General features: G+C 31.2%; 1 protein-coding gene across 1 annotated transcript in view; it reads right to left on the bottom strand.

The window, feature by feature from the left end:
- LOC129216415 (TBC1 domain family member 2B-like) overlaps positions 1 to 27,950 on the bottom strand; it is a 377,979-nt gene that overhangs the window by 314,551 nt on the left and 35,478 nt on the right. Inside the window, exons 16-17 of the mRNA XM_054850629.1 lie at positions 22,071 to 22,247; positions 16,752 to 16,886 (exon numbers count right to left, since the gene is read on the bottom strand). Coding sequence (XP_054706604.1) covers positions 16,752 to 16,886; positions 22,071 to 22,247 — 312 coding nt within the window. The remainder of the gene's footprint in view (positions 1 to 16,751; positions 16,887 to 22,070; positions 22,248 to 27,950) is intronic.

Here is a 27,950-nt window from a genome sequence, read left to right as displayed (position 1 = left end):
ATATTTCTTGTGTTCACATAAATATGGTTAAGAAATTGAGTCATAACAGTCCTTTACATGTATAAAAATGCCATATAGAAGTGGCAATATGCGTTAAAACCAAGATTGCTTAAGTTTCCCTCTCGCTGTCGCTGCGTATCTTGATCTCTATGGTTAATAAATAATGAGTATGGCACTAATGAAATCGGTGACATTAGATCACAGAATTTAAAGACACTGTATTGCAACTTAATAGTAATATCTTCATAAAGGAGAACACATAACATTTGGCTTTTAAGATCATATTCTCATTATGAACTGGCTTTTCTTACCAAAAAATATTTAATATTAACATGGTGTATGTAAATTGTTAAGTACCTTAGTTAAGTACAGAACAAAAAAAATTTCAGACTTGAAAATAAATATTAAAAAATAAATTTAAGAAAAAAATTAAAAAAAAAAAAAAAAACAGGGCAGGTTTGATGGTGGTAAAAGTTAGGATTTTGGCTGTGTTACTAAAATGCTTGAGTCTTTTGAAGAGGATATAGGTGATATACTTGCATCCAGGTTACTTTTTGGTAAAACCAAGTAGACAGAATATTTCATCAGCAAATCTAAGAAACAATCTTTTTTGCATTGAAATAAAACCTTTGTGCATTTAAATTCTGACACAGAATGTCTTTAAATAGCTGTTGACCTTTTGTGAGTTGAAAACCCTTTGTGAGTTCAAAGGGTTTATTGCACAATCAAAAAACTTCATCTCAAAGAGTGAACAATTTATGGAATGTCTTGTAGAAAAGTGGGTTTAAGAGCAATGGGAAATTTCTAAAAGTTGTATAAACAACATACAATGATGTATAATGGCCACTACTTTTCTTATTTTTATTTTGCTTTTTTGTAATATTTAGTGTTTATTCAATTAGAAAAGAGGTAAGACACATAAATTGAGAACTGTACATACATTTTTAAAAAAAATTAAAAAAAAAAAAACACAATTATCTAGTTCCTTACTTGAACCCCGAGGGGGGGAAATCATATTCTCAAAAAAAAAAAAAGTTAAGTTTTGAATATAAGTATTTTTTAAAAGAAATATTTTGGGGTTTTTTTTTTAAATAACTACTTGATTTGTTCCAGGATATTGATTCCATTAGCCAAATACATTAAGTTTACATAGCTATTACATACGAAACTGTAAGTCTAGTAAAGGCATACTGTAGTGTTGATACAGAAAACATAGGTGAAAGAAACGTTTAAAAATATGAGTCACCTTTGTTGCTCATGAAGTCAGCACAGATCAGCAGTCTATGCTGCCAACTCTGTACCATGCAATTATTTAATGTGATTCTCTACTGAATGCCTCCACATTAATATGTAACGGTTCTTCTTTCAGTGGAAAAACTTTGAAAATGGCAAGGTGTACAGTCACAAAACTCCAGTCACAAATGAGAAAAAAACAACTGTGAAAACTCATGGATCTCACAGAGAACCAGTGGTAGAAGAACGTCTACTCCACAGTCACCATAAAAAAGTAACTACAACATTGTTCTCAGTCTTTTTAGAATTTTTAAATACATTTACAGTAAACTTAAATACTCAAAGATTTTACTGAAACAAAACAAAAAGAAAAATTCTTTTACTACACAACCATAACAGAAGTAGTTGTGCAGAAGCACCTTTGGAGATCGTATGATCCAACACTTAAAGTGAACTTACAATTATAAAAATATATCCATATTTTTTCTTTCTAATAGGACTGTGGTAGAGGCACTGCCTTTTGCAGACCTAGTGCGATTTCCCAGAATAGCATCCACTATTTCACGTAGCACCGCCATGGATAGGATGCCATTGCTACGAGAATTTTTGACGCCCATTTTCCCCACTGGAAGGACCTGGGCTCTTCTCGATGCAAAACTGCACTAGGAATTTAATTTCGCTAAGAGATAATCCATGTCAAATGAGTACTCGGGGGATCTTTTACATGCTGCATAATCACACAGCATGGGCTCTTTCAATTTTCTGCATCTTGAAAATCCACTCACTGGAGCCAGGATTGACACTGCTCCTTTGACCGTGCGAGGCCAGTGTCTTAACCACTACACAACTCTGCTGGTCTGGCCTATACAGTAGAACCTCTCAATAAGGGACACGAAAGGGAATGGAAATTTTGTCAGTTAAATAGAGGTGTCCCTTGTTCGGAGGTATCTGAATAGATGAATGCTTTGTACTTAGTATAACATCATAATTAACATAAACTATTAACATAAATATTGAGAATTTTTAATATATGATAAATAAAATTCAAATTTATAATTCCGAAGTATCTTTTAAATTAAAATTTAATCAAAATTTTATTAGAATCAAAATTATGTAACTTTTAGAAATAATTTTGAAACAATTTGTTTCATGAATTTGCTTTATCTCATGTAATTTATGGTGCAATACAATGTAAACAACATTGTGATCACATTTCTAGTTTTTCATAAAAAGTTTGTTATGGACGGTGTTGTATCCGTCAGAGCTGAATCCATATGAGTAAATTGCTGAGAAAGAAAAGCATGAAAGTTAATCTCAGCAAGAATTTTAAAATACTTATTTGTTAATTTGCATATTAATGCAATGTCAAACTTTTACCAGTTAATTTTTAGACTAAAAAAGAACCTCTATTTCAATAAGTTCAATTCATATCCATTTCGTACGGATTCATACATCAATTACTGCAACATTTCTCTTTATTTGTCCCTTAGATAGAGTGTCCCTTAATAAGAGGTAAATACATTGAGGTCTTAATTCAACAGGGCTGGGACAAGAAAAAGTGCCCCTTAAATAGAGGTGTCCGTTAAAAGAGGTATTACTGTATTATAAAAATATACATAGCAATCAAAGTACTGATTGTAAATCCTTACAATGTGCTCATTTATCAAGTAATTAAGAGTATTTCAGCCCATATATTTCACTATTTTTACAAGCACTTAATACATTACAATTTTACATTGTATAATATTACATGTTAAGTTATGAAGTTATTCAAATTCTGCATAAAATCCTTGTTAAATTTATCTTAAATTGTTCCCTTTCCTTCAGGAGATTGGATTTTTGCTTCTTATTTAGTGTTCTTTCTTATGTCCTTGTTTATGTCTTGTTTTTGTTTTGTTGACAACTTTTTATCTTACTCTAAATTATTTCTCAGTTATTCCTTTTGGTTCATCACTAAAATTTTAAAACTTCATTCACGTGTTTATTTTGGTGAATTTTTCAAAATTCTTAAAGTTTTATGTTCTTTGCTCCATAACAAAAATTACTTATTTCTTTCCACTGCTCAACAATCGTTTAGAGCAGTATAGCCTACAAAGGCTCTTGTGCCAAAAAAACTTGATCAAACCAACCAACCAACCTTAGTAAATTTAGCTAACCACAAGCCAGTCATTTAGGAGGATTAGGAGGATGCAATTGCTCCCCTGTAGTTTTCAGAAATAAATGAATTTATACCTATGTGTGCATCGTTTTTGTTGTTTTTTGAAAAAATATATATTTAAATATGTCCCCTTTGCCCATGGAGAAAATGTGAAATGACACTGATGTTAATAACATTATTTTGTAAAAAAATCAGTTCAAAAACATAACTTTTATACAAGGATCCCCAAATTATTTTCCAAACATAAATGAAAAGGGTGCATTTATTCTACTCTGGTTGTTCTGCAACATCCCACCCTCCAAGTAAAAATATTGTTTTTTTTTTCTTTTTTTTTGAGAACAAAAGAAAACAGAAAATATTAAAAAACATTTAATAATATAATTTAGACAGTTAACTTGAAATCTAATTTTAATACTTCTTGCATTTTTCAAGGAGAAAATACATAGTAGCCATACTAGGAAAAAAAAAAGAAAAGAAAAGAAAGAAAATAAAAGAAAAAAAACGAGATGATAAAAAAATGCTTTGTTGTGCTTATATAATTAAACATTAAGAATGTTGACAATTTACTTTTTTTTTTTTTGATGAAAACCAGCAATTTGATTAGATATCATGAAAATGAAACTTTTTTTGCAGACTCATCACCAACTGAAATCTAACAGAATGCAAGCAGATAATAAAGAGTACAGAAGCAAAAATCCTGAAAGACATCACAAGAAAAATATTGAAGAAGAAATGCATTTGAAGCCTCTAAATGAACGTCATCATAAATTTCCCAATCCAGCTCTCCTGGATAAATCCTCCTGGAAGGGTGATATCAATCCACAAATAAGCAAACAAAAGCTAATTAAACAAGTTTCACAAAGTAAACCATAGTTGAGCAGGTGATTGTAGACTCATTTTTCAATGGCATATTTCTAAAGAATTGCTTGAGGGTTTTTGCATTTTTTGGCTTTGCATAAAAGATTTTTTTCATTTTTATGACTTTTCATAGAAAATCAGCCAGATAAATAAGTGATGAGGTTCCAGGTCTAATAAAATACAGGTGTCCATAAAAGGAGTACAGGGTTTTGAAGTTAAAATTATTAATGCAATCATAAAATTAGATTAATGTTGTACATAAACTAGACAATTAAAAGTACAGTAAAATCCCTCTAATGCGGACACTAACGGGACAATTTTTTTTGTCCGCAATAGAGAGGTGTCCGTAAGACAGGGGTTTAATAATGTTATTTGCATTGGAACTGGGGAATTAAAAATTGCCCGCATAAGAGGGGTGTCCGCGTTTGAGGGGTGTCCGTTAGGAGGGGTTTTACTGTATTAGTACACTTTTAAAAATTCATATTTTTATGAATTTCTCGAGAACTAAGAGATAAATTACTTGGTAATTTTTATCAGATAAAAAGTATATTTCAGCTGACATTTTTCAATTAAAATTTAATTGCCCATTTACTTAGGGAACCAGCTACAAATTGGAGAAACAAAAAAAAAAAAAGGGTTTTATCATTCTTCATATTAAATAGCTGGGAATAAGCTGTAAGTTTCAGAAATTAGTTAAGTTTACCATGTAAAATTATTTAATGCATTTTTGTCAATGTATCCCTTTTACAAAATGTATGGTACTACTGTCACGTGTAGTAGTTTGTTTTAATGCATTATTTTGTTCTGCAGTTTTTGTTGAAGCAGGAAAAGTCATAAGGGTAACAGCACCAATCACTGTTTTCTGAGCTTTTTAATGCATTAAGGTTTTTTGAACTATTTTTCTCGCATTCAACAACATTTGATATAACGCTTGGCTGCTTCTGAATCCTCTTAATTAGTTAATTCTATTTTTATTTGCTCAATTTCAAAGAAAGGTCTGATGCCCAGTAACCGACACCAAAAAATCTGATGATACCCAGTAACAGACAGGATGAGGAAAGGATGAGTAATAGACAAAGTTTCTTTTTTCTCTTCAAAATGTGCAAAAAATTTTATTTTTAGAACTGAAGCATCATTAAACTCAAATGAACATGAAACACCAGTTGACCTCATGGTGGCTGTTCACAACCTTCCACCCTTGCCTTGTAACTTCTAACTGGCTCAACACTAGATGTCTGCACCACAACAACATTAGTTTTACCTGCCTAAAAGGCTTATTATTTAAATCCAAACTTATGACTGTCTGTTACTGGAACCTTGTCAGTTACTGCGGTCTTATCTCCCTAAATGATGGGCCTAATCTCCCTAGACCCATCATTTAGTCTCCCTAGACACTGAACCCATATGCAGACTTGTGGCATATAGCTTTTGGCACCATTTCTAATTAGAATTATACAATTATTTTTAGCCATAAAAATGAGCAAAATAGCAAACTGTTACTGGACCCTTGTCTGTTACTGGTAACTTCACCCTTCTTCTCACTGTAAGACACAGTTTTGTCTTTGCAGAAAATTTAGGTATTTTTCTCCCAGTCAGATAAATCTATCTCATAAGAAGATGTTTCCTCATTCTTAGGCTCTGTGTTTTCACTGGATGTGATGTCACATTCATTCAACACATCAATTGTGATTTCTTGATCAGTCTCTTTTTCCATCACATCTGCATTTTGTCGGAAGATCATCCTATCTAAAAAACACTCTTTTCATTGGTTTAAACAATTACTATACTGAAACTTTTTGCGTTGTGTAAAAATTCAGCAGCTTTGGCCTTATAAAAAGATAATGGAATTCTCCAAATTCATTTTCAGAATTTTCATTTTTGGATATCATTCCAACTATTCTGGTGGGTAAAAAGAAGAAAATAATTTTTATTGGTTTTGGATGCTTTTATTGCAAAACAATTTCACTTCAATCACTTTTGCCAATTACTTTTTCATTTTTTCATGTCGGCTAAAACGACAATTGTGATTGATTCGCTAAAGATCTACTTACAAGGGGTGTTTTGGTGCCAGAACCAAGCGTGGAGTCATTTATAAGAGAATGCATTTAATGGATTACGATTAGAAGCAGGAAAAATTCATGATTACAATATTTACTAGGATTATTTTCCTCGGACGAAGTGTTACAACAATTACAGCAAGGATTACAGCATGTAAAAAATGTAATCAATTACAATATGATTATGATTACTATTACAGACTCATAATAAAAAATCATAGGTAAAAATTATGATTTTCAATTTGACGTTAACGAGATGATTTCAATTATGTTTGCAATTACTGAGTAGTATTAACTTCATGACTATTATTATTCATTTATTTATTTTAAATTAAGGAATTCTTGCAGGGAAGGAGAAAAATAGAAAGAAAGATACATCTAGGTATGTTCAGTAAGTTACTGCCCCATAGCCAGGGTTGAGGCAGAAATACATAAAATACACCGCCAGCTCAGTCAATTCCAGCCGAGGACTGCAATTTCGTGCTTATTAGCACTCATCAGTCCGCATAGGAGTGACTGTATGCCGGGCTGATGAGTGTGTTGAAAAATAAATAAATAAATAAATAACTAAATACAAATTTTAAAAACATAATTAATCTTGAAGTACCATATGTTGTATATGAGTCGCATCACAGACCTTTAGTTGCAAACATTTCCGAATTATTTATATTTATTGAAGTTACAATCACACATAATAATTGAGATTTTGAATGAAATTAAGTATGCCTACAATTTAGCATTATTATCTTCTTTATGTAAATAAAACACAAACTCTAAATTAAATTGTCCAGGGCTAAACTCAGAAAGTGACGGAAAGATTTCGTTAAAATTTTCAGTTTGCCTAGGTTAGTGCTGAAAAGGTTTATAGACCTTAGTATTGCAACTTTCAGCCGCATTATAATACAAAATAGAGGAACAGGATCCATACTTCCAAAGCGATTCAAAAGAGAATGGAATAAATATTAGCTCATCTACTTATTGGAGGCGTCTTTTTGCAGCCTGTCATACAGCCAATCGGCCGATGAAGAAACAGCTTCTGACCCAACGAATGAAGAAAAAGGGCAACTTGGGGGGAGTTAAAATATAAGAATTGGACTGCTGAGTATTGGAGGAAAGTACTACTTTTAGTGACGAAAGTAATTTCACTGTCTTAGGCCAAAGAATGCAAGGCGTGCAGAGATCTCCAGACGAAAGGACATGAACCAATTTGTAAAACACCCTCAAAAGAATATGTTTCGGGATTTTTTTGGTTACGATGGGGTTGGGTTTTTGCAACCTGTTTATTGTATGATGCGTTCTGAGCAATGTACTACCATTCCAAGAAAAAAATGTTTTACCAGAGTAGAAAAAACGATATTCGGATGGAACGGTCATTTTCCAGCAAGATTTAGACCGTTTACATTCTTCCAAAATGGTCAAGAAATTCATGTCTGAGAACCAAATTGAGATATTAGAATGGCCTGGGAACTTTCCTGATATCAAACCAATAGAAAATCTTTGGGACACATGCAAGAATCGTCTATTGCATATAGACTAGAGGTGAGCAATGTTGTTCTTTTTAATGATCCGTTCATTAGAGGGTCGTTCATTCTTTTGATCCATTCATTCTACTCGCTCATTTGAACGACTTTGTTCATTTAAAAAAATTACAAGTGATCTCTCTGCACAACATACTCATGTACATTAGAAATGTTTCATCAAATCAGTAATATTCTTTGAAGGCAAAATTTCTAAAATTATCTAAAAGAAAATGCATACATATGAAAAATGAACCAAAAAAACTTTATTAAAGTTTAGATGTGTTCATTTTGTAAGATAGTTCTCAGTTGCCGCATGGTAAGATATGTTTTCTATTCCAAAAATCGCATGTTCCATTTCAGCATGTCAAAAAATTCAATTATTAAATTTTTCCAGCTACAGCACTGTATATATACAATAGATCATGTATAAAGAAAAAAGCAACAACAAATGTATCGGTAGCTCAGTTGGAGTACCAGATAACTTAATTTTAAAAAAAAATCATCTTAAATATCAGGAAGCTTCAAAATTATTCCACAGTACCAATGACAACAGAAAAAATCGCAACACTTTTTTAAATAGGAAAAAATTAGAGAGGAAAAAATAATCCTTATTAAAAATCTTTGGATATTAAATCTATACTAATAATACAAAGCAGTAGAGTTTGTTTATTTGAATGCCCTAATCTCTGGAACTACTGGTTCGAATTGAAAAATTATTTTTGCGTTGAATAGTTCATTCATTGAGGAAGGCTATAGGCTATATAACATTACGCTATGAATAATAGGAGTGAAGCAGCAATAAAAAATGTTATGAAAACAGGAAAGTTTATATTATAATATAAAATGCTTGGAAAACGCAGAACATGCATCGCCACGGTAGCTTGAGCTAAAAGTGCGGTCTTCGCGATCCAGTGGGCGTAGGTTTGAGTCAGCTATGAGGCAAATCTCGAGTGTACTTTTCAGAGAAAATCCTAAACGATGCTAAAAATGCTTTGTAAAAATAAATATATGTACATATCATTGTATTATTTTTCTTATTAATCTGTACTAATAATATAAAGCTGTAGCGTTTTTGTTTGCACATGCTAATTTCAGGAACTACTGGTTCGAACTGAAAAATTCTTTTTTGTGTTGAATAGTCCATTTATTGAGAAGGCTATAAGCTTTTTTTTAAAATCAGATTGACCAAATATTTGTAAATTAAATGCTTAATTAATTATTTATGTTATTGCTATGTTGTTGTTATGCTATTAAATGTTTAATTGAATTCCTAATAGATGGTGGGGTAAGTTTAATTCTATGAATTTCTAATAGTGCCCATGCTACACTGTTGTGATCAGCGAACAGATTTTTGAATGCGTTTTTTTTTTCGATGCTCAGGTACATAATTTGATTTTGCAGGATTTTTCTATTGGCTGTTGTTTTCCTTATTTCTTCAACGTTTGTCTTTGTTCTTATAGTTAAAGATAGTTACTTATCTAAGTAAATAATTTGATTTGTCATATTGTTCAATTGTGATTGTTCTTTATAAAGTTTTTATTATAACATTGTTTATGGAAGTCCCATGTCCAAACATTTGTTAGTATCCCAAACAAGTTACACAAAACATTACTAATGGATACATTGGAAAATTGCAAATGAACTGCTACAATTAAAGAAAAATTATTAATAAAGCACACAGTCAAAAAGGTTGAATGAATATTTGTACTGCACTGAAAAAAAGGAAATTTGAGATTGATTGATAGTTAAAAATTTGAAGACGGATGTGATTAAAAAAATGAGAAAAAAAAAGTGATTTTATCACAAGTGCATCAATAGAATCTTCCAAACTGCTCACCGTTCAAAAGAACGGTCATTCACTTTTAAGGTGAACGAACCGGTCCGTTCATTTTAAGGATTCGTTCTTATGACCTGTTCATTCATGAACAACACATTCCTAATATGGACTGTTCAACTATGGAGAAGCCAATAACTGCTCTAATTCATGTTTGGGACAAGGACTCAAATATTATAAATGATTGTAAAAGAAATGGTCGGATTCCATGCCGAATCATGTTCAAATGTTAGTAAAAAGTCCTGGACATCATATTATGCACTAAAAACTCTTGATTTATGTAAAATTAAATAAAATACAATTTCTTCTTAGTTTTCTCAATTTTTCGAGTTTGTTTCAATTAATTTGCAAAGGGGTGTATCTGTGGGTGTTGTGCATTGCACACTGAGAGACAATGGAATAGTTCATCCCAGTAAAGGGCAGAGGCTCCCCGATGAGAGGTCACTGTGACCTTTCAAAAACTTCCTTATTCCGCAAATTTTGTCAGAGGATTTGGCGAAATTCAGAGTTCCATCTGACAAAATTTTCATCATTCGGTAAAATTATCATCATTCGGTAAATTTGAAGTTCCATTTGGCAAAATTATCATCATTCAAGAAAATTTTGAGTTCCATTCAGCAAATTGAGAACTTCCACCATCCCAAAAACTTAAGTTTGGGGCACCCCTAGAAATGGGATACTATTGGATGTTTGTAACCCACACATGATGAATTATTTCACAAATATTATAATGGAGTGGTTACAGAAAAGAATAAGCACCCTTTCCTGTAACAAAGATGGGTGGTTTAGTATGAAACTCAAGTATGCAATATTCAACTCAAATTTGTGATAAACAACATTAACATTTCACTATATACATAATTTCATATTTTATTTCTGTAAAAAATAAATAAATAAAAACTTCTGTTAATAAGTTATTTCTTTCTTTCAGATGAAAAATTGAATTAAAGGAAGCTTGAAGAATCAGGGCAAAGATTGGAGTGAAAAAAATCTGACCAAAATCTTGTGAACTTTGCATTACAAATATACAGACGATATTTCAATGCCAAAAAAGAAGCCTAAAGACTAGAAACGTGTTTTAATTCAAAATATCAATTTGGGAAAGAACTTATTATAAATTTTAGCTCTTCAAAAAACAATTCTAAAACTGAGGGAAATTTCGATCAAATACTTTTGTTAATTTCACTAAAAAGCCTTATTAGTGCTATATTATAATCAGGAAATAAAGTTGGGAAGAAAAACAAATGCAAGAGGGAAAATATGAAACTCAGATTGCTCAATCTACAGCTGTGAATGTGATGTTTGTATGTATATATTAGTATTTTAATTCAGGAGTTTTAAAATTTAACTTTTAGTTTTTACATATTTGAATTCCAGTATGCATTTTGCATTCTAAAACATCAATTTTCTAAAGTTTTATGATATTCATTTATACATATTGTGAGTCTTAATTTCTATGTCACACTTGAAACATGCACAAATTATGATTTTTAAAAATGTACAAAAAAAAAAGAGAGAAAGAAAAGAAAGGAAGCAGACATTTTATATAAATATACGTACTGATTACTATAATTCAAATACATAATAGCTAAAAGCCAAATTTTGCATTTCCTTGATTAAATGCAAATGCATACCAATGTCAAGCTCACAATAATGGATTGAGTAACATACAGTATAACCTTGGTTTAACGATTGTCAAGGGACCGGAAAAAGTTATCGTTAAATCAAGGATATTGTTAAATTGAGCAGCATAGACATTTAACATATTTAAATCTGGACCAACGAAATATATCATTAAATTGAGGTAATCATTAAATCGGGTATCATTAAATCAAAGTTATACTGTATAAATATATACGTATGCCCATTTTTTAATTTTCTATGTTCAGAAAATTTTTGCTTTACTTATGTGAAAGAAGCATATAAAGAAATAAATGTCAGATATTTCAAAGCATCATATAAGATTAACAATCTAAATATGAAAATTTTGCACATATGATAACATTTGGCTTCAAAATCTGAATAGAATTTTCAAACTGATTATTATTGACTTTCAACTTTATTTATTGTAGATTTCAGGTCAGTACTGTTTTGTATGTCCAATGATGTATATAATTCTTAAAATGTTCTCATTAATAATTTTGAAATGATGTTACTGATGTCAGTATGTCTGTGTTGTATGCTAATTATTCATTTTAAAAACATTTCATTATCTTCATACTGTATGCTTAATGCTTTTATGACTGTCAATGAGTATAATGCGCAAAAATTTGCTTTTGTATGTCAGCATGAAATAAGCAAATTGTGCAGATTTGTCAGTTAGAAATATGCAGCATTCATTGATTTTTTTTTTCGACATAAAATTACAATAAATATAACATCTTTTCTTGTGCACTATGGTTCACATTATTTCAAGACATTGAATGAAATGAAAGAGAGGGGGCTTAGCGGAGCCAAGTACTGCAACCAAAAGCCTATTGTACTAAACCCCAAACAGCTCAAAACAGTCCAGTAGCCGAAGCAAAAATCAGCAAGCATTTAATGGGAATATCATAAATCTCCCATGGTTTGAGTAAGTGGCGGCCAAGGTGTTTACACTTGTAGGCAGAGAAGACTTTGCAATCATAAAATGTGTGAACAGTTTCTCAAGACTTTACAGGTTGCTGTCCAGAGTTATAATGAAACAGGTTTTCTAACAACGTTGAGCCATGACTAAAGACACATAGTTCTAATATATAAGAATAATATACAAGAACTACCTTATTTCAATAACTTATAAGTTGTGCCTTTTAGATAATAGGTAAGAATTTCACTAATTTTGTAAAAAAACAAAATCCACGTCATGTATAAATAGAGGGTTGAAATTCTTTGACTAAAACGATTAAAATTGATCTTTAATATCACTGTATTACCCCGCATTAGCTGGCATGCCGGAAAAAAGCGAGGCTGACCAGCATGCAGGGTAGTTTGAGGTTTATTTTGCAACAAAACTAAAGTCAATTTCCCCATTCAGTTCCAATCAGAGAGAAAGCCACTGTTACTGATATTCGTTCATTTTTTTTAAATAAATTATTTTTGGTTCCTTTTAGAGAGATAACCTTAATTTTTATTTATTTAATAGCTGTAGTAAATTCTTTAGCACTGGCTTAGGGGTAGTAACTTACTGCTTAAATGTTGGCTTAGTTTTAACTTATTTTTTATAAAATTATTCGTTAGTGAATAATATTTTTATTGCTAAAATAACAAATGATATTGTTAGTTAATATTTGAGACATAACATTAATGAGAACAGTCAATCAACAATATCATTTTCATTGCCCCAAAATCAGTATGTTCATCAACAACTATATAAAATTTTATTATTAGTTTTCCATAACTCAGCTAAATTAAATTCTGAATTTCTATATGCTGCAATTCTAAAAAAAGCTTTGGGATATCACTGACATTTTATTGACCAAAAAGAAGAAAAAAAAAGGATTTGTGTTGCTCCAATGGCATTGCACAAGTCTCATAATTTTCATTTTCATCACTTACATCTCTTTGCTTCTAGGTGCCTAAATTTAAAGAACAATTGAACTTTTTCTTGGTACCTTGTGAAATACACTGGTCATAATACAGTTGATTAATAATGTAGAGTATGACTATTCACAAATGTGGAGATTTTTTTTTAAAAAATAACATTTAGCAAAAGTTTTATTCATACATAAATAACTTAATCTTTACTAATATTATAAAGAAATAGATAGGGCAGATTTTTGTGTGTTTATATGTTCGAGGTAATCTCCGGAATCACTGCACCTATTTTAAAATTCCTTCACTACATGAAAGGTGCTTTCTTACTGAGTAACATAGGCTATAATTCGAAAAAATCCGATAAATAGTTCTTTTTTATTCAAATTTAGGCCCAAATTTCACGTAAATTGCCTTTTATTGGCTGTTAAAGGGGTGAAAAATTACTTGCACATATTAATATCATATATCGTTAAAAAGGGTAGAATTTTCTGCTTTCTAAACAATTTATTTCAATGCTCTAACTTAACTACGGCGGGAGTAATTTGCGTTTTTAGCTCGAACTTTTTTAGGCTTAGCTGAAATTTACGAACTACTTTCTTCATTAAATCTATCAATAAAAAGTGAAGGAATTGTCCCACAGTTTTCCTTTTGACAGCATTGGAAAAAGCGAGATTTTTTACCCCAGATCTCTCTCGACCTTTGGTCGAAATAATTAGCTTCTATCTTCAAAGGAAAAAAAGTTACAAGCGTTTTCAAATCAATTTTGAAATATGTCATTTTGATTCAGGTTGTCAACCATTTTATTTTCGCCTTTCCATGGTTGCGCTTTTTGAATCCATTGTTTATTTACTGATTTCTTAATCTCTAACTGATTTTATTTCATGTTTCCATGGTTACGCTTTTAAAATCCATCTTTCGAATTTTAATTTCTTAAAAGTATTTTAATATCTGTCGTCATTGTTTGGAAGGGTAATTTTGCATGGTGTTTTTTTTTCTTTTATTTAAGTCATTCTTTAAGTTTTGTTGAATATATGTCACTTGACACAATTTTTTTCTCAAGGTAGACTGGCAAAGCCGGGCAATGCAGCTCTTAATATATAAAGAATTGAAAGTTACTGTTAATGTGATTTTATACCTTTTTGTTTGTTTGGCGAAATATTTATTATTGACAAAGAAAAAACATCTGTTTCACTCGCAAAAGGGCTGGGTTCCGGTACCGTGGTCGCTTGGCACGTTAGGCGCTGAGCAGTTCAGTCTAGAATTATCGTTTTAAGGCAAACGTTAATGTAATTCATTGTTTTGGTTATTTGTTTTGAAAGAAAAGAAACTTTTGATTTGTTTTTATCCGAGTGAAATGTATGACATTTTCTTCTTTTTTTCCGACGATGATTTTTGAATGTTCCACGGGATGTTTTTTTTTTTCGTTAGACGGATGGATTATGATAGCGTGGTTGCTGGGCAAGTTTGGCGATAAACAATAGAGCTGTGGAATTATTTTTACATTTGAAAGATATTATTTGATGCAGTAAAAACCGCTTCACTCGATAAATAGAGTTTTGAAGCAACTGTAAATCTAATTTAATGATTTGACGTAAAGTTTTAAATTCCAAAGAAACTTAAATAGTTTTTTTTTTGGAAAAGGTGTGTACGCATTTTATACAAAGAAAAACGACCATTTCACATCAGAGGGGGAGGGGGCGTTAATTTTTTTTAATTCAACGGACTTCCATTAAATTTTTAGCACGGGCATCGCTGTGCGGGTACAGCTAGTGTTTAATATATTACATCACATTATATTGGACATTCTTATATCACAACACATTAGTAAGCCTCCTATTATTTATTATTATTATTATTATTTTTCCATGTATAAAAATAAAACTGTTGTTAAACAAAATATTATTTTCCAAATTAAAGTTTAATTTCTTGCAAGCAAACAACAATTTCTTAAACAAAGTTTTAAATACTTGATAGTTTTGCTAAAAAATGTATTTTGCATAAAAGGCAACTTAAAGAATGCGTAAAAAATTCTCAAATAATTAAGAATTTGGGCAATAATCTCACTTGATGTAAAATAGTGATCATTTATTAAGAAAAAAAAACGAGCTGAATGCTCTCCTTTTTTAAAACTCAACTAACTTCTTTTACCCACTACATTAAAAAAAAAATTGATTCATTGCGCTAGTAGAAACAAAATTTCAGGTAATATACGTATCAAGTATCAACATCATTGAATACCCAGTGGTATTTTTTAAAATCATAGTGTTATGCTTTATAACAGGTTTTGAAAGAAGGAAAAATTAGTCATAAAGTCAAGTCATAAATATTTTCTAGCATTTATTTACACATTTACTAAATAGACTGCTTCTCTACATTTAAAGGTGTGAAAAAACTGCATCTCCTTTTCCAAATATTATTTCCATCTATAACACCTAAAATACTTAGTACTGATTTTCTTTCAAAAGTTGCAATTTGATTCTCCGGCAATTTATTTACTGTCCATGTATTGCCACTTACTCAAGACTTTAATGTGACTTTATTTAACTTTAAAGTACTTTCCAGGCTCCTTAACATAGAAAATGAAATTCAAGGATGCGTCAAAAATTCAAGTTGAAAAAATTAGAAGCAGTGCAATTAAATCGAGTAAAAATGTTGAGCCTAGTACCTTATCAAGATGAACTTTACACAAAATGCTTACAAATTCATAGAGTATTTTTTTTTATAAATCATATATAAGATCATATTCATTTAGAGACACAGATTGAAATCTGAGAAATTAGAAGACAAAGAGAAAAGAAAAAGAATATTAAGATCACATTCATAAAGAGATAAGAGTAGAAATAACTTTGAATGTAACTTCCATAACCACAAATAGCATATAACGTAAAATTTGAATTAGATCTGAAATGTATTGTTTGCTTTCCAGATGAAAGTCAAATCGAAGCCAGTTAAAAGTTAGTAAGGCATAAACAAATAATGCTGTTTATATTTTTTTTTGTTCATGGAATTATGTTGAATGTTCTTTACTATACAGTAGATGCCAGTTAATTGAATCAGTGGTTAATTGAATCAATTACTTTAATGAATCAATTTATTTAAAACAGAACTAAGTCCAGCTTTATTGGATTTGCTGCTTTATTGAATCAGCCGCCTTATGGAATCAGAATTGTTGCCAACAAACATGATTCATATAAGCGGGAGGCACCGTAGTTCACTTTCTTATAGTTCATCTTTTCAAATAATCCACATTTTCAACAATCCTGTTTATTCTGATAGATATTGCTTTTATTCACAAATTATCATGAACTTCATAAGCACATGGGGGAAAGGAATGTGTTTTGCATTAAAAAATATAGCCATAAAACATAAATCAAATTTCAGTTTTCTAATGATACTTCAAAGGGAAATGCAATAAAAAAAATTTTCAATTCATATTCAAAAATTATTTATAGACAGAAACTTCATTTCTTTCAGAATATGAACTAAAGGTATTCATTGCATTTTGAGCATATGCTGAATTGAAACTTAGGAGAAAGTTTATAAAGCAGGTTAATGAATTTTTTTAATAAAGTACTCACGGATGTCAGCTTCTTGGCATCAATAATTTGTTCTGAAATATTCCTCAGGTACTTATTAATAGCCAAATAATCTTTCATTTCCAAAATTTCATTTTCACATGACTTGAATATTGCCAGCGCATAGCGAAACAGAACCTGAAATTTGAAGGGAGGAAAAATTATGAAAACTAAGTTAAAAATAAGTAATTTTGAGAAAAAATAAGTTTAAGAACAGTAACTGTATTAAAAATAATAAAAATGTTCAAAAATAGAAAAAAACTTAGGTCTGTATACATGGACATGACAAGTTTTTCCCAGTACAAAATCATGAGAAAAAACACTATTTAAACTTTTCTAGGCGGGATAGATTTCAGCAAAATGTCTTACTGTTTTTGATGATTGTGAAGCAGTCCCAAATTACTTTTCAATTCTTAAGTGTATGAGTAATATGAGCACCTCTACGGATGTAAGAGAGTTAAAACGATCTCAATAAAGCACAACAGGGTATCATGGTCGCTCAGCACTTTTATCATAGAAAATTCTTTTTAGGGAAACCTTGAAAGAAGAAACCTATCACACAAGATTTTCTGACTCTCCTTCCCAAATATCATTAAAAGATTTAACTGTTATTAGTTCAAATTTGACATTTATAAAGACATTGATGTATTTGAAAAGGAAGTTTTAAATGATCTCGCAAAAAAAAAAAAAACATATAAAATGAGTATAAGGTTCATGTAAAACGAATGATAAATATACTGTTCTGTTCCCTATTTTCTATGAGTATGAATTATTAATTATTTTTCAGCGAGTGTTATAAATGAATAATTGCTAGCCATAGAAACTCTTTGATTAAATCTATTGAACAATTTCTCATTTTAAACAAAAGCGAAGAAAGCAACAATTTTCGATTTTGAAAACCCCTCCCAGAAATTTTTCCTGGCTCTGTCACTGTGTGAAACCACTATCAACATAAATAGATATGCAAATTGCTTGTGCAGTGAATGCAATGGCTTAACTCGTAATTCAATATTGTGCAGAGTTATCCATTTCGTTCTTAACAATACCCAAAAAGAAGAAAGAGATGGTGTAACCATGAAAGTAATTTAAAGCAGTGCTTATCAATCTTTTTTGATCCGAGGACCAACAAGAGCTTTTGAAAAAAAAAAAAATTGTAGACTGATGATAAATATTTTTCCCCTTTTACATCCTTTCTCATTCTTTCTTTTCGGTATTTTTGCCTTTAGCAAAAAAGATTTGCTTTTGACCATTAAAAACATAAGCCACCACCTATAACTCCCTAATTCTTTCCACAAGACTAAAAAGAACAAATATTTGAGAAAGTTTAAAAAATCCTGCACAATATTTTACAAAGAAACCGAATTTCAATCAGATACAGTGATCTCTTGCTAATACGCGACCTCAGTTATACGCGTTTTTCACTTATGCCTGTTTTTCTCATGAGCCTGGTCAGCGATATAGTAAAACAATGTTAAATCTAGTTCATTTATGTGCGAAAGATTAAATGCACGGTTCACTTATGCACGACAAAATTGTTTCAAGTTTTAGTTAAATTGCGTATTCACGCTTCGGTTATTGGAAGATTTGTACCTTTCTTGTTCTCTCTTGGAATGCATTCATCTGCCTTTATTCCATTGTTTAGATTCTTCTAAGAATGCGTTCTTTTTTGCACAAATGTATAATTGAGGGTGGAATTAGTCGTGTGACTGACACCAAGAGGTGAGAACAAGTTACATACGAAAAGGTTGACATTTCACTAAAAGTTGTGATCAAGCGGTAAGCTATGATGTAGCCTATGGAGGATCTTTTGCTACCTCGTAGACTAGAAGAACAGCTATAAAAACCTTATACATAGGAGGCTTATCATAGGCTATAGCTCTGATCACGCGACATTTTTTTAATTTTGGGGGAATTCACTTATGTACTGTACAGTTTATAAAAATGACAAAACGTACAACTTCAAATTTTGCATTTTTATTAAATTACAATGCATAAACGGAAATTATGTGTGTATTTATTCATTAGTATTAGGAGTACACTATTAGTATTAGTACAGTCGACGCTCATTATAACGACCACACATTATAAAGACCGTCCCATTATAACGACCAGTGGTAGAAGTCCCAACTTTATTCCTATAAACTCTATGTTAATTTGCTTTCGTTATAACGACCCTTCTGTATCGTCTAATCCAATACAGCGACCGAATCAGTGGACGCTATTTCTTGTGTTCTTTCTAATAAAACAAATTTGTAGCTTAAAATGACATTGATTATTGATTACGGACACCTGCCTGAAGTTTTCAGTGTCAAATCCAACTTTAAGAGGGGGGGGGGGGGGGGAGATTACCATTCACCACAGCTAGCACAAAAAACATAATGGGAGGAAAAATCGAGAAAATTCCAGATTCCTAAGAAAAGGGAGTTGACAGATGTATTGGTAGTTTGGTGTTTGAATCTAGTATTTTTAAAGATTTGGGGTTCTCGAGGGACTTTTAAATGTTTCTTTGAAAAGCAAGAGAAACACAATTTATCACCTATATCTGAAACAGAAAATAATGTTTTGCAAAAATCACGTCTGCTAAAAAGGCAGACCTCTGTTTCTGGTTTTATCTTCAGAAATTGTTGTGGTAGTAGTAGTAGTAGCAGATCTGAAAGTGTGTAACATTTTCCTCCCTATATTTTCTACTTTAAAACTTGTTTAATATTATGTCATAATATTTTTCACACTACTTTTCTAAAAATTCCTATGATAAAAAACATTTGCGCATTTACTTGGGCATGCATGATGACGGTGTACATTTTTTCAATTTATACCTCTTATAACGACCACTCGTTATAAAGACCTTTTTTCTGGGACGGAGATGGTCGTTATATCGAGCGTCGACTGTATAACTGATGTTAACTTATTGCATTTAAGCTTATTTTGGGGTTTTTCACTTATGCATCAATCTCACTTGAGTGCGAAAGTTTTGCTGTCCCCTTTTCGTGTATAAGTGAGAGGTAACTGAATAGGAAAATTAAAATTCTTCTTTTCGAAAATATATTTTATTTTTTGATAGTATCGAAAATATAATATTTTTTATTTTTTAACAGTGCAACAAGAATGAAATATGTAATGACAAAACTTTAAACTTTTACTCATAAAGAATTATTGCCAACTCATTGTCAAAAACAAAACAAAAAATAAATAAATAATAATAATAATGAACACAACAGCAATTACGAGGTGTGATCAAAATATATGATGAGTGAATTTTTATAGCAGCAACTGCTGTAGCTACATCCATATGCTGTGATTTGTCCAGCAGCGTGATCATCTGAGACTAGCAGGGACAAGTTGTAACACGTTCGAAGTTGTCAATCAACTGCCAGAGCCGCTAAAGTGAGGTTGAGTTCATGGTGTATGTCGCGTAACATGGATTTGGAACAATGTTTTGACATTAAGTTTTGTTTTAAGTTGCAAAAGAGCTCACGAAATGTTAAAACTGTTGTAGGGTGATAATGTGGTGATTCTGAAGACTATACAAGTGGTATGACCGATTTAAAAACAAGAAGCGTACGGGACGTCTAGTAACCTCAAAAAAAAAGAACAAAAAAAAAAAAATGTGAAAAAAGTGGAAACAATGATTTGTTCAAAACATACAAATGACTATTTAAGAACTACAGGAAGACCTTAACATCTTATACGGTTCCGTTCAAAGCATTTTAACTGATGAGTTGCAAATAAGACGAATGAGGGCAAAATTTGTTCCCAGTCTTTTGAGTGATGAACCGAAGGAAGATAGTGTTTCATGAATTTTTGGCCCAAAAAAGTGATCCTATCTGTCCACATTCACCATACTCACCGGATTTAGCTTCAGGTGACTTCTGGCTCTTCCCAAAAATTAAAACTGTGCTCAAAAGAAAACATTTTGACACTATCGTTGACACTGAGAGGGCCACAACGGAGCAGCTGTAAGCCCTTCCGAAAGATGCCTTCCAGAAATGCTTCCAATCATAGAGACAACGTTTGGATAAGTGTATTGCTCACCAAGCACACTACTTCGAAGGAGATTAAGTCAAGTTTTATGTAACCTTATTACTTTTTCTAATAAAAAAATATTTACCATATTTTTTTGATCACACCTCGGATAAGTTTTATAGCGTAAAAGTTTTGCACATCAACATCCATTTGTACAGAAAAAAGGGCCTTTATAGTCTTCTTGTGCATTGAAATCTTTTTACTTTAGTTCAAGCAATTCATCTTCAACTTTAGTCAATATTAAGTCCACGAGAAACTGCATTTTGGTTTTTATAACTAACTTTCCCTTGTTTCTTGAAACAAAAATCTAAGAACATGTTCAGAATCTGTACAATTTTCTATATAACTGTAAAATCTGGATTATGCTTTGGAAGTTCAATTGTTACAGAAACTGAATGGGGAAGAACAAATTATATATGAAAAACTGGGGCATAGGTAAAAAAGGTTAGGAAACCGTTGTCACAAGCACTATTGTTAAGTTTTTTGAACAGTTCAAAAAAGAACAACTGTCCCAAACAAAAATTGAAATGTGGGAATAAACTGTACTGCTGAAATCTTCAAAGTAAAAAAGTTTATTCCCAGAAAAGTTGTTAAGGAGAAGGAAAGAAGCAGATCAGCAGACAGTTTCCCTATCTCAAAAACCTTTGTTTTTGTTTTTGTTTTTTTTTTTTTTTTTTAATTTATTTATCTAATTATTTTGCCTCAACTTCTTTAGTTTTTTGCTAACAAAAATAAAGCACAACTATACAGTCCATAAAATTATTTTTAAAATGTGGGATAGAAAAAAGGTGATAATGTAAAAAATGCTAAGTCTATTAACTTATAGTTCAACTAATTATAATAAAAAACAAAAGGTCAAATTCTTCATCTTATGTGAATTTTGTAATTCATTTTGTAATTTCATTTTCATTGGGTTGATCAGGATGCTTTTCAAATATTGTAGTTCTTACAAAATATGGATATAACTGTTATATAAAGTATTTAGCAAAGACCACCGCAAATCTAAAGTTTCTCTTTTTTTTTTCTTTTTTTTTGCAAAGACTTAGTTGAAAAAAATATCATCTCGAAAGAATTTTTGAAGAGCTGCTATTGAGGGATATAAATTAGATATTTTCAGACTGTTATTAAATGAATTAAATGAGTTGCAGTAAGCAGCAGAGATCTCAGGAAAAATTTAGGATATCTTTCTTCCCTAATTTATAATAACAACATAACAATAACTATACAAATAACATCATATTTCATTCTAAATTTAAAAAATTACATAATCAAAGTAAAAAAATTAAAGCATTTATATACTTTGCTGCCTTCATAGAGAAAGACATCCCATATGCGAAGATATATTTCAACAGGAATGTTGTCAACAAATATTGTGAGGAACCAGTTGAAAGTAAAAAGAGATAAATCCACATTGTGTTGCTCAAAATGTGCATGAAGTCTTGGAATTTTATCAGCCATTAGATCTTTCAAAACTCGCTACAAATAAAAAAATCAATATCAGCAAGGCTATTTTTAGGATCAAAAATTTCAGAAGAAGATAATATAAAGTACAAGCTTACAATTTATAAAGCAACTCTGACACAATATGAAGGCAAATAAAAATAGTCTAAAACATATTTACATACAATGGGATATTGAAACCATTAAGTTTAAATTTTCATGCTTTTTGAAAGTCTGTGCTGACTTAATAAATTATGATTACAGTTTGGATAGATTTGCTTTTCACACTACTTGTAGTTTGTGGCTTAGAAAAATAGCTTTTTAATTCTTGTACATAAAATCAAAATAACCACCACCCAGAACTGAAGATTCAAATTCATACAAATGATCACCATTTTATCAAAAGAACTTTTTCTTTTTTCATAAACGTAATTAAATATGAAAGATATGAGAAATTTTCATCAGAAGGTTGGAAAATTGAAGACAGTTTTAGTAAAAGAAATTTATAAGGGTTAAATTCAACAATGTAAATTATGGGAATAAAACAGAATAAATATGACATTAATTTTCACTGCATATACAAGTTTTTTAAATACTTAAGTAAAGAATTTTAGTTTAAAAGAGTGCATATGAAAAATGTAAAGTTTTCATAGTAACAAAATTAATATGATTCAGATTTGACAAACACGAAAAGTTTTTTTCAGTAATTTATTCACATATTATACATACTATACACATTAAAATCATGAAATCATGCATATGTTAAACATTAAACCAGTCAGTTAACCAATTAGATAGCAGGGGTGGCAAATGGGGGCCGAGAGGGGGTGATTGCGCCTTCAAATTTTTTGAGAGGAATGATAAAAAACGAGCAAATTCAATGTAAGTAAATCGCAAACCAATGTTCATGAATAAAGAATCTTGCTGGTTCTCTGTAATGGTTAAAGAAACTTGACATATTTTCAGACATGAGCAAGTGTTTTCGGTTTTTTTAAATAATTAGAACTTCATCAAGCCTTTACCAGCCTTTTCAGAACAGAAAAAAAAACTGATGAAGAATCATGGTTAAATTTAACGAAAGAAGTAAACCTCATATAGGCTAAATATTTCCTTCTTGCGTGCTCTGTGTAATGATGATTATGAGAGGCCCGTGCAGTGGTGTGGCTGCATGATTTTCACTAAATGCCTTAGTATTTTACATTCATTGTTAAGGTCATCTTTTAAGTGCATCTATTTAATGAATGCTCATCACTTTTTTCTGCTAGAAACAGTATCCTAGCTACGGGGTCTTGCGCCCTTGGCAACTTAAGAAACCTTGGCAACTTGCCCCCCCCCCCCCGGCAAGGTTGCCTTGATGGAAAGTGATCGTGACCACCTATTTTTTTTTTTGGGGGGGGGGGGGCTTGGACTAATTGATTCGAAAAATTAGGAGTCAGTATTGCAACTTAAATATTCTTTTTTTTAAATTGTTTTCAATGATGCCCCATGTTCCTATGCAGTAGATGTAATGTATGTATATGTATGCATGCTCAAATTTTATCATTTGGTAAAATTAGGATTTCATTCGGCAAATTGAAAATTTTCTCCTTACCAAAAATTTTAGTTCTTCCCCCCCCCCCCCCCATTTCACAAAAATTCAATAAAACCAATAGTATTTGCAGTTCTTTAATAAATAAAAATAATATACGTTCTTGAATTAAACGAGAGTAAACATTTTTCAGTTCCGTTTATAGTAATGTATTTATTTTTATTTTTTTTTAAACAGCTTTAACTTTTAATAGATTTTGTTTCAAACCAATAGGAGAATGTATAATATAAATATAACTAATATTTACTAAAAGAAAGAAAAATTATTATTTTGTTTTTCAAATAAAAATCAAGGCATTTAAAAAATTCTATTATAATTAGGAAAGCAAAGCAAATACAAAAAGCACTGCTAATATGAAATTGACTAAAAAACATGACCATTTACATACAGGCAAAATAAAAGCACTATATATTCCTAATTAAGGTCTCCCAACATTTTGTTCCAATAAGGCTTTTTATGCTTAGATTATTTATTATAATGAGAATAAATACTTAGCCTAAGAAAAACTACACACTTCAAACTATAACACGACAAAATGTCAGCACGAAAAAAAAATGAAATCATCCGGCATAAAATGCCCTCCACTACCTCTCCCTGATATACAAATTATGTACCTTTAAAACACATTGCTTGCTTAGCTAAAACCTTAAGCTAAATCAATGAAATGGAATAGAATTTCACACCACGGGTAAAATCCCTCCTCCCCCCTTTTTTGAGAATTAAAGATTTTTTTATTTCTCCCTCTAGCTCTTTTTCTTGAGAATTTTACTTTTATTTTTAATCTTATTTATAAATGCATTTTTCTACTTATATGATCAGTTTTTAAAAAAATAAAAAGTAAATTTAAAAAACCCAATTCTTTTTTTTATCAGTCGAAATACCACTGCCTGGCTGCTGCACCCCTGGCAAGAGCCACTCCTGCCAAACACTTGGTACGCTACTGGATATAGGGTGGGGCGCAGTTCCTGCTGCCTAGGGAAGTTTAATCAATTTTTCGTTCTTCTGTCTTGTTATTGTTGAGAGAATAAAAAACTTCTTTTGTGCCCAAAAGAAAAGTTTTTGTATAAGATTACATCAGTCTTCAAAAACCAATGTCTTATACATTAACTACAGGTTTTTTCACCTTTAAAATATATATTATTCCATTTAGCTCTTTTTCTTGCGATTTTTTTAAATTCTTCAAATTCTATGATCAAAAAATAAATAAATAAATAAATAAATAATAATAATAATTTCTTTTTTAAAATTTTTTTTTAATCAGATTTCCCTGGCTCCTGCGCCCCTGGCGAGAGCCATTCCTGCCAACCCCTAGTTATGCTACTGGCTAGAAACATATTTTAACTGCTCAATGTATAGTACGCTTTCATAGATACGTCTTAAAAATCAGAGTTGGCAAGTTTCTGCCAAGGCAATTAAAACCACTGGTAGAAACTGGTTAAAACAGGCATGGCAAAAACCACTTTCTGCCAAATTTGGGGCAAAAGCTCGCAAAAACTCACAAAATAACATAAAATTGGTTTTTGATATACAGAAGAAAATGCATGGAAAAATAATTAATTGTTAACCAAAGCACAATTTAATTACAATATTATCACAATTCAAAATCATATGTTACATTTTGTAACTCTGCAGTTACCTCTTTGAAAAGGTAGTTTCAAAAACCTAAAGTTTCTCATTTTAATATGCACAAATGAGAAACCTTAGAATATTCTTGCAATAGAAGAGCTAGAAGGCAATGCATCAAGGAACAAATAATATTCGCAAACCTTTCATCTATCGTATATTTCTTTAAACTGGTCCACCATGTAGTAACTGGGGTAGTAAGAGATAAAAATTTGACTAGAAAAATAATTTTCAGGAAATGGGGCTAGTTTGTTTTGAAAAGCTGTGACACTAGATACAAAAGAAGCCTGTAGATATTGTTTACATTGATTTTCAAAAAGCTTTCAATAAGGTGCCGCATGTTGCTCTACTTAGCAAATTAGCTGATATAGGAATAGAAGGGAAAACTCATTTTGGTAAAAAACTGACTGATCAGAAGGAAACAAAGGGTAGTTGTAAGGGGGAAATTATTCTAATTTGAGTGAGGTCTTAAGCGGGGTTCCTCAAGGATCAGTGTTAGGACCTGTTTTGTTCATTGTCTTTATGAATGATATTCACAAAAATATTTCTGGGAACATGAATTGTTTTGCTGATGATGTCAAAGTTATGGGGACTGTAAAAAATGAAGAACAAGCAAATCAGCTGCAAGAGGATCTTGATTGTATTTCTGAGTGGGCTGATAAATGTGGTATGGCTGTTAATGTTGGGAAATGTCAAGTGCTACATTTAGGGCATGGAAATAAGTGTACAAGTTATTATTTGCAAGGTTCAGTCATTATCAGGCAGACAAAGTTACTGATCTGGGGGACTTAATAAGTCAGGATTTAAAGTTTAGCCAACAGTGCTGCATTGCTAGTAACAAAGCCAATAAGATGCTTGGGTTTATCAATAGATCTATTTCAAACAAATCTAAAGAAGTTCTTCTGCCCTTATATAGAAGTTTGGTAAGACCCCATTTGGAGTATGCTGTTCAGTTTTGGTCTCCTTATCTTAAGAAAGATATTAATGTATTGGAAAGGGTTCAAAGGCGGGCTACAAGGCTAATACATGGACTTTCTCACTTAGATTATGATTCCAGGCTTAGAAGGCTAAAAATGTACAGTCTTGAGCAAAGAAGAGACCGAGGGGACATGATTCAGTTGTTTAAATTTATTAAAATGAAAGATGTTACGGGGCTGAAGTTTAGCACTGAAAACAAAACAAGGGGTCATTGTTTTAAGCTATTTAAATCTCAGGCTAACATGGATATTAGGAAAAATTATTATTTTAGCAGGGTAGTGGAACCTTGGAACAGCTTACCGGAAGAGGTGGTAATGAGCAAGGGAGTAGATAGAGTTAAGAGGGCCATTGATCTTCACTGGGGATTGTAAATTGACTAGGATCAGTCTAGCTGGGCCCAGAGCCTGTTGCTGGTCGTCACTTTTGTATTTGTATTTGTATAGGTACAAAATGTAGGTTAATATTGGCAAGTAATACTCTGTCACATTCTTCTAGAAGCACAATAAGATAATTTCAATCAAACAATTTAGATCAAGCATATAAGCGAGCAAATATCCATCAGTACTGACTGTTTAAATCTGCATATCACTCCTCCTTTCTAAGTACCCATAAGATTTTTGTCCTTTGTTAGATTAATCCAAATATTATGAGCATCTGCAATAAAAAAGTACTCTTTCTGAACTAAATCAAGAGCTCTAGCAATAGATTTTGTTTTTCCCAATGATGAAATAAAGTTTCATTTTTAAGTTTCCCTAAACAAATATCATTTAGCTTTAGTAATTACTTGAATTATTAAAGACGCTTTTTAGTTTTTGCCAGTTTCTGCCGGTTTTTACCGGTTATAACCAGTTTCTGCCACTGACAGGGCAAAAACTAGTTTCTGTCCGCAGAAAGCCAACCCTGTTAAAAATACAAAAATATCTCACATCAACAAATATCGTTTCTGTGGGCTCTTTAACAATGCAATCTCAGGATGACACAAGAGGGTCTTCAAGAGACAATACAAGATGGTCTTTTAAACCATAAAAACCCTTCTCGATAATTTCAAAGCAATGATTTTCGAAAACAACTCTTTCAATAATGAAGAAGCTAATGTCCTTTAACATGTCTTCATATGATTTTTTATTTGTTTTGTTTGTATTGTGGAGAGTTTTTGAACGATGCTTTACTCTACCAAAACATCTTCACTCAGCTAACCTTAATTTTGTGGACTGTTCAAGCTTCAGTTTACGTTACAATTGAAACTATCAATATATTTCACGTGTATATATATTTCAACCAAGCGTGGATCTTTTTAAAAAAATTCTTACTCCAAGAGAATTTTAAAAAGGTGCAAAGAATATTCAAATGAACTTAGAAGAGGTGACCAAAATGCACATGATGATGTAAAGTCAAACATTGATTTAACATATTGTATAAAATAATAGAATCAGTTTTTAATGATATTGACACAAGATTCGATGATAAATATTTTCCTGTATTTTTGGCTCTATATTATCTAGATTAGATGTTGAAAACAAAAAATAAATTGCTTCAATTAGGAGTAAAAT

This window comes from Uloborus diversus, chromosome 2 (assembly GCF_026930045.1).
Source record: "Uloborus diversus isolate 005 chromosome 2, Udiv.v.3.1, whole genome shotgun sequence".
Lineage (NCBI taxonomy): Eukaryota > Metazoa > Arthropoda > Arachnida > Araneae > Uloboridae > Uloborus > Uloborus diversus.
This window is presented reverse-complemented; position numbering and strand designations above follow the sequence as displayed.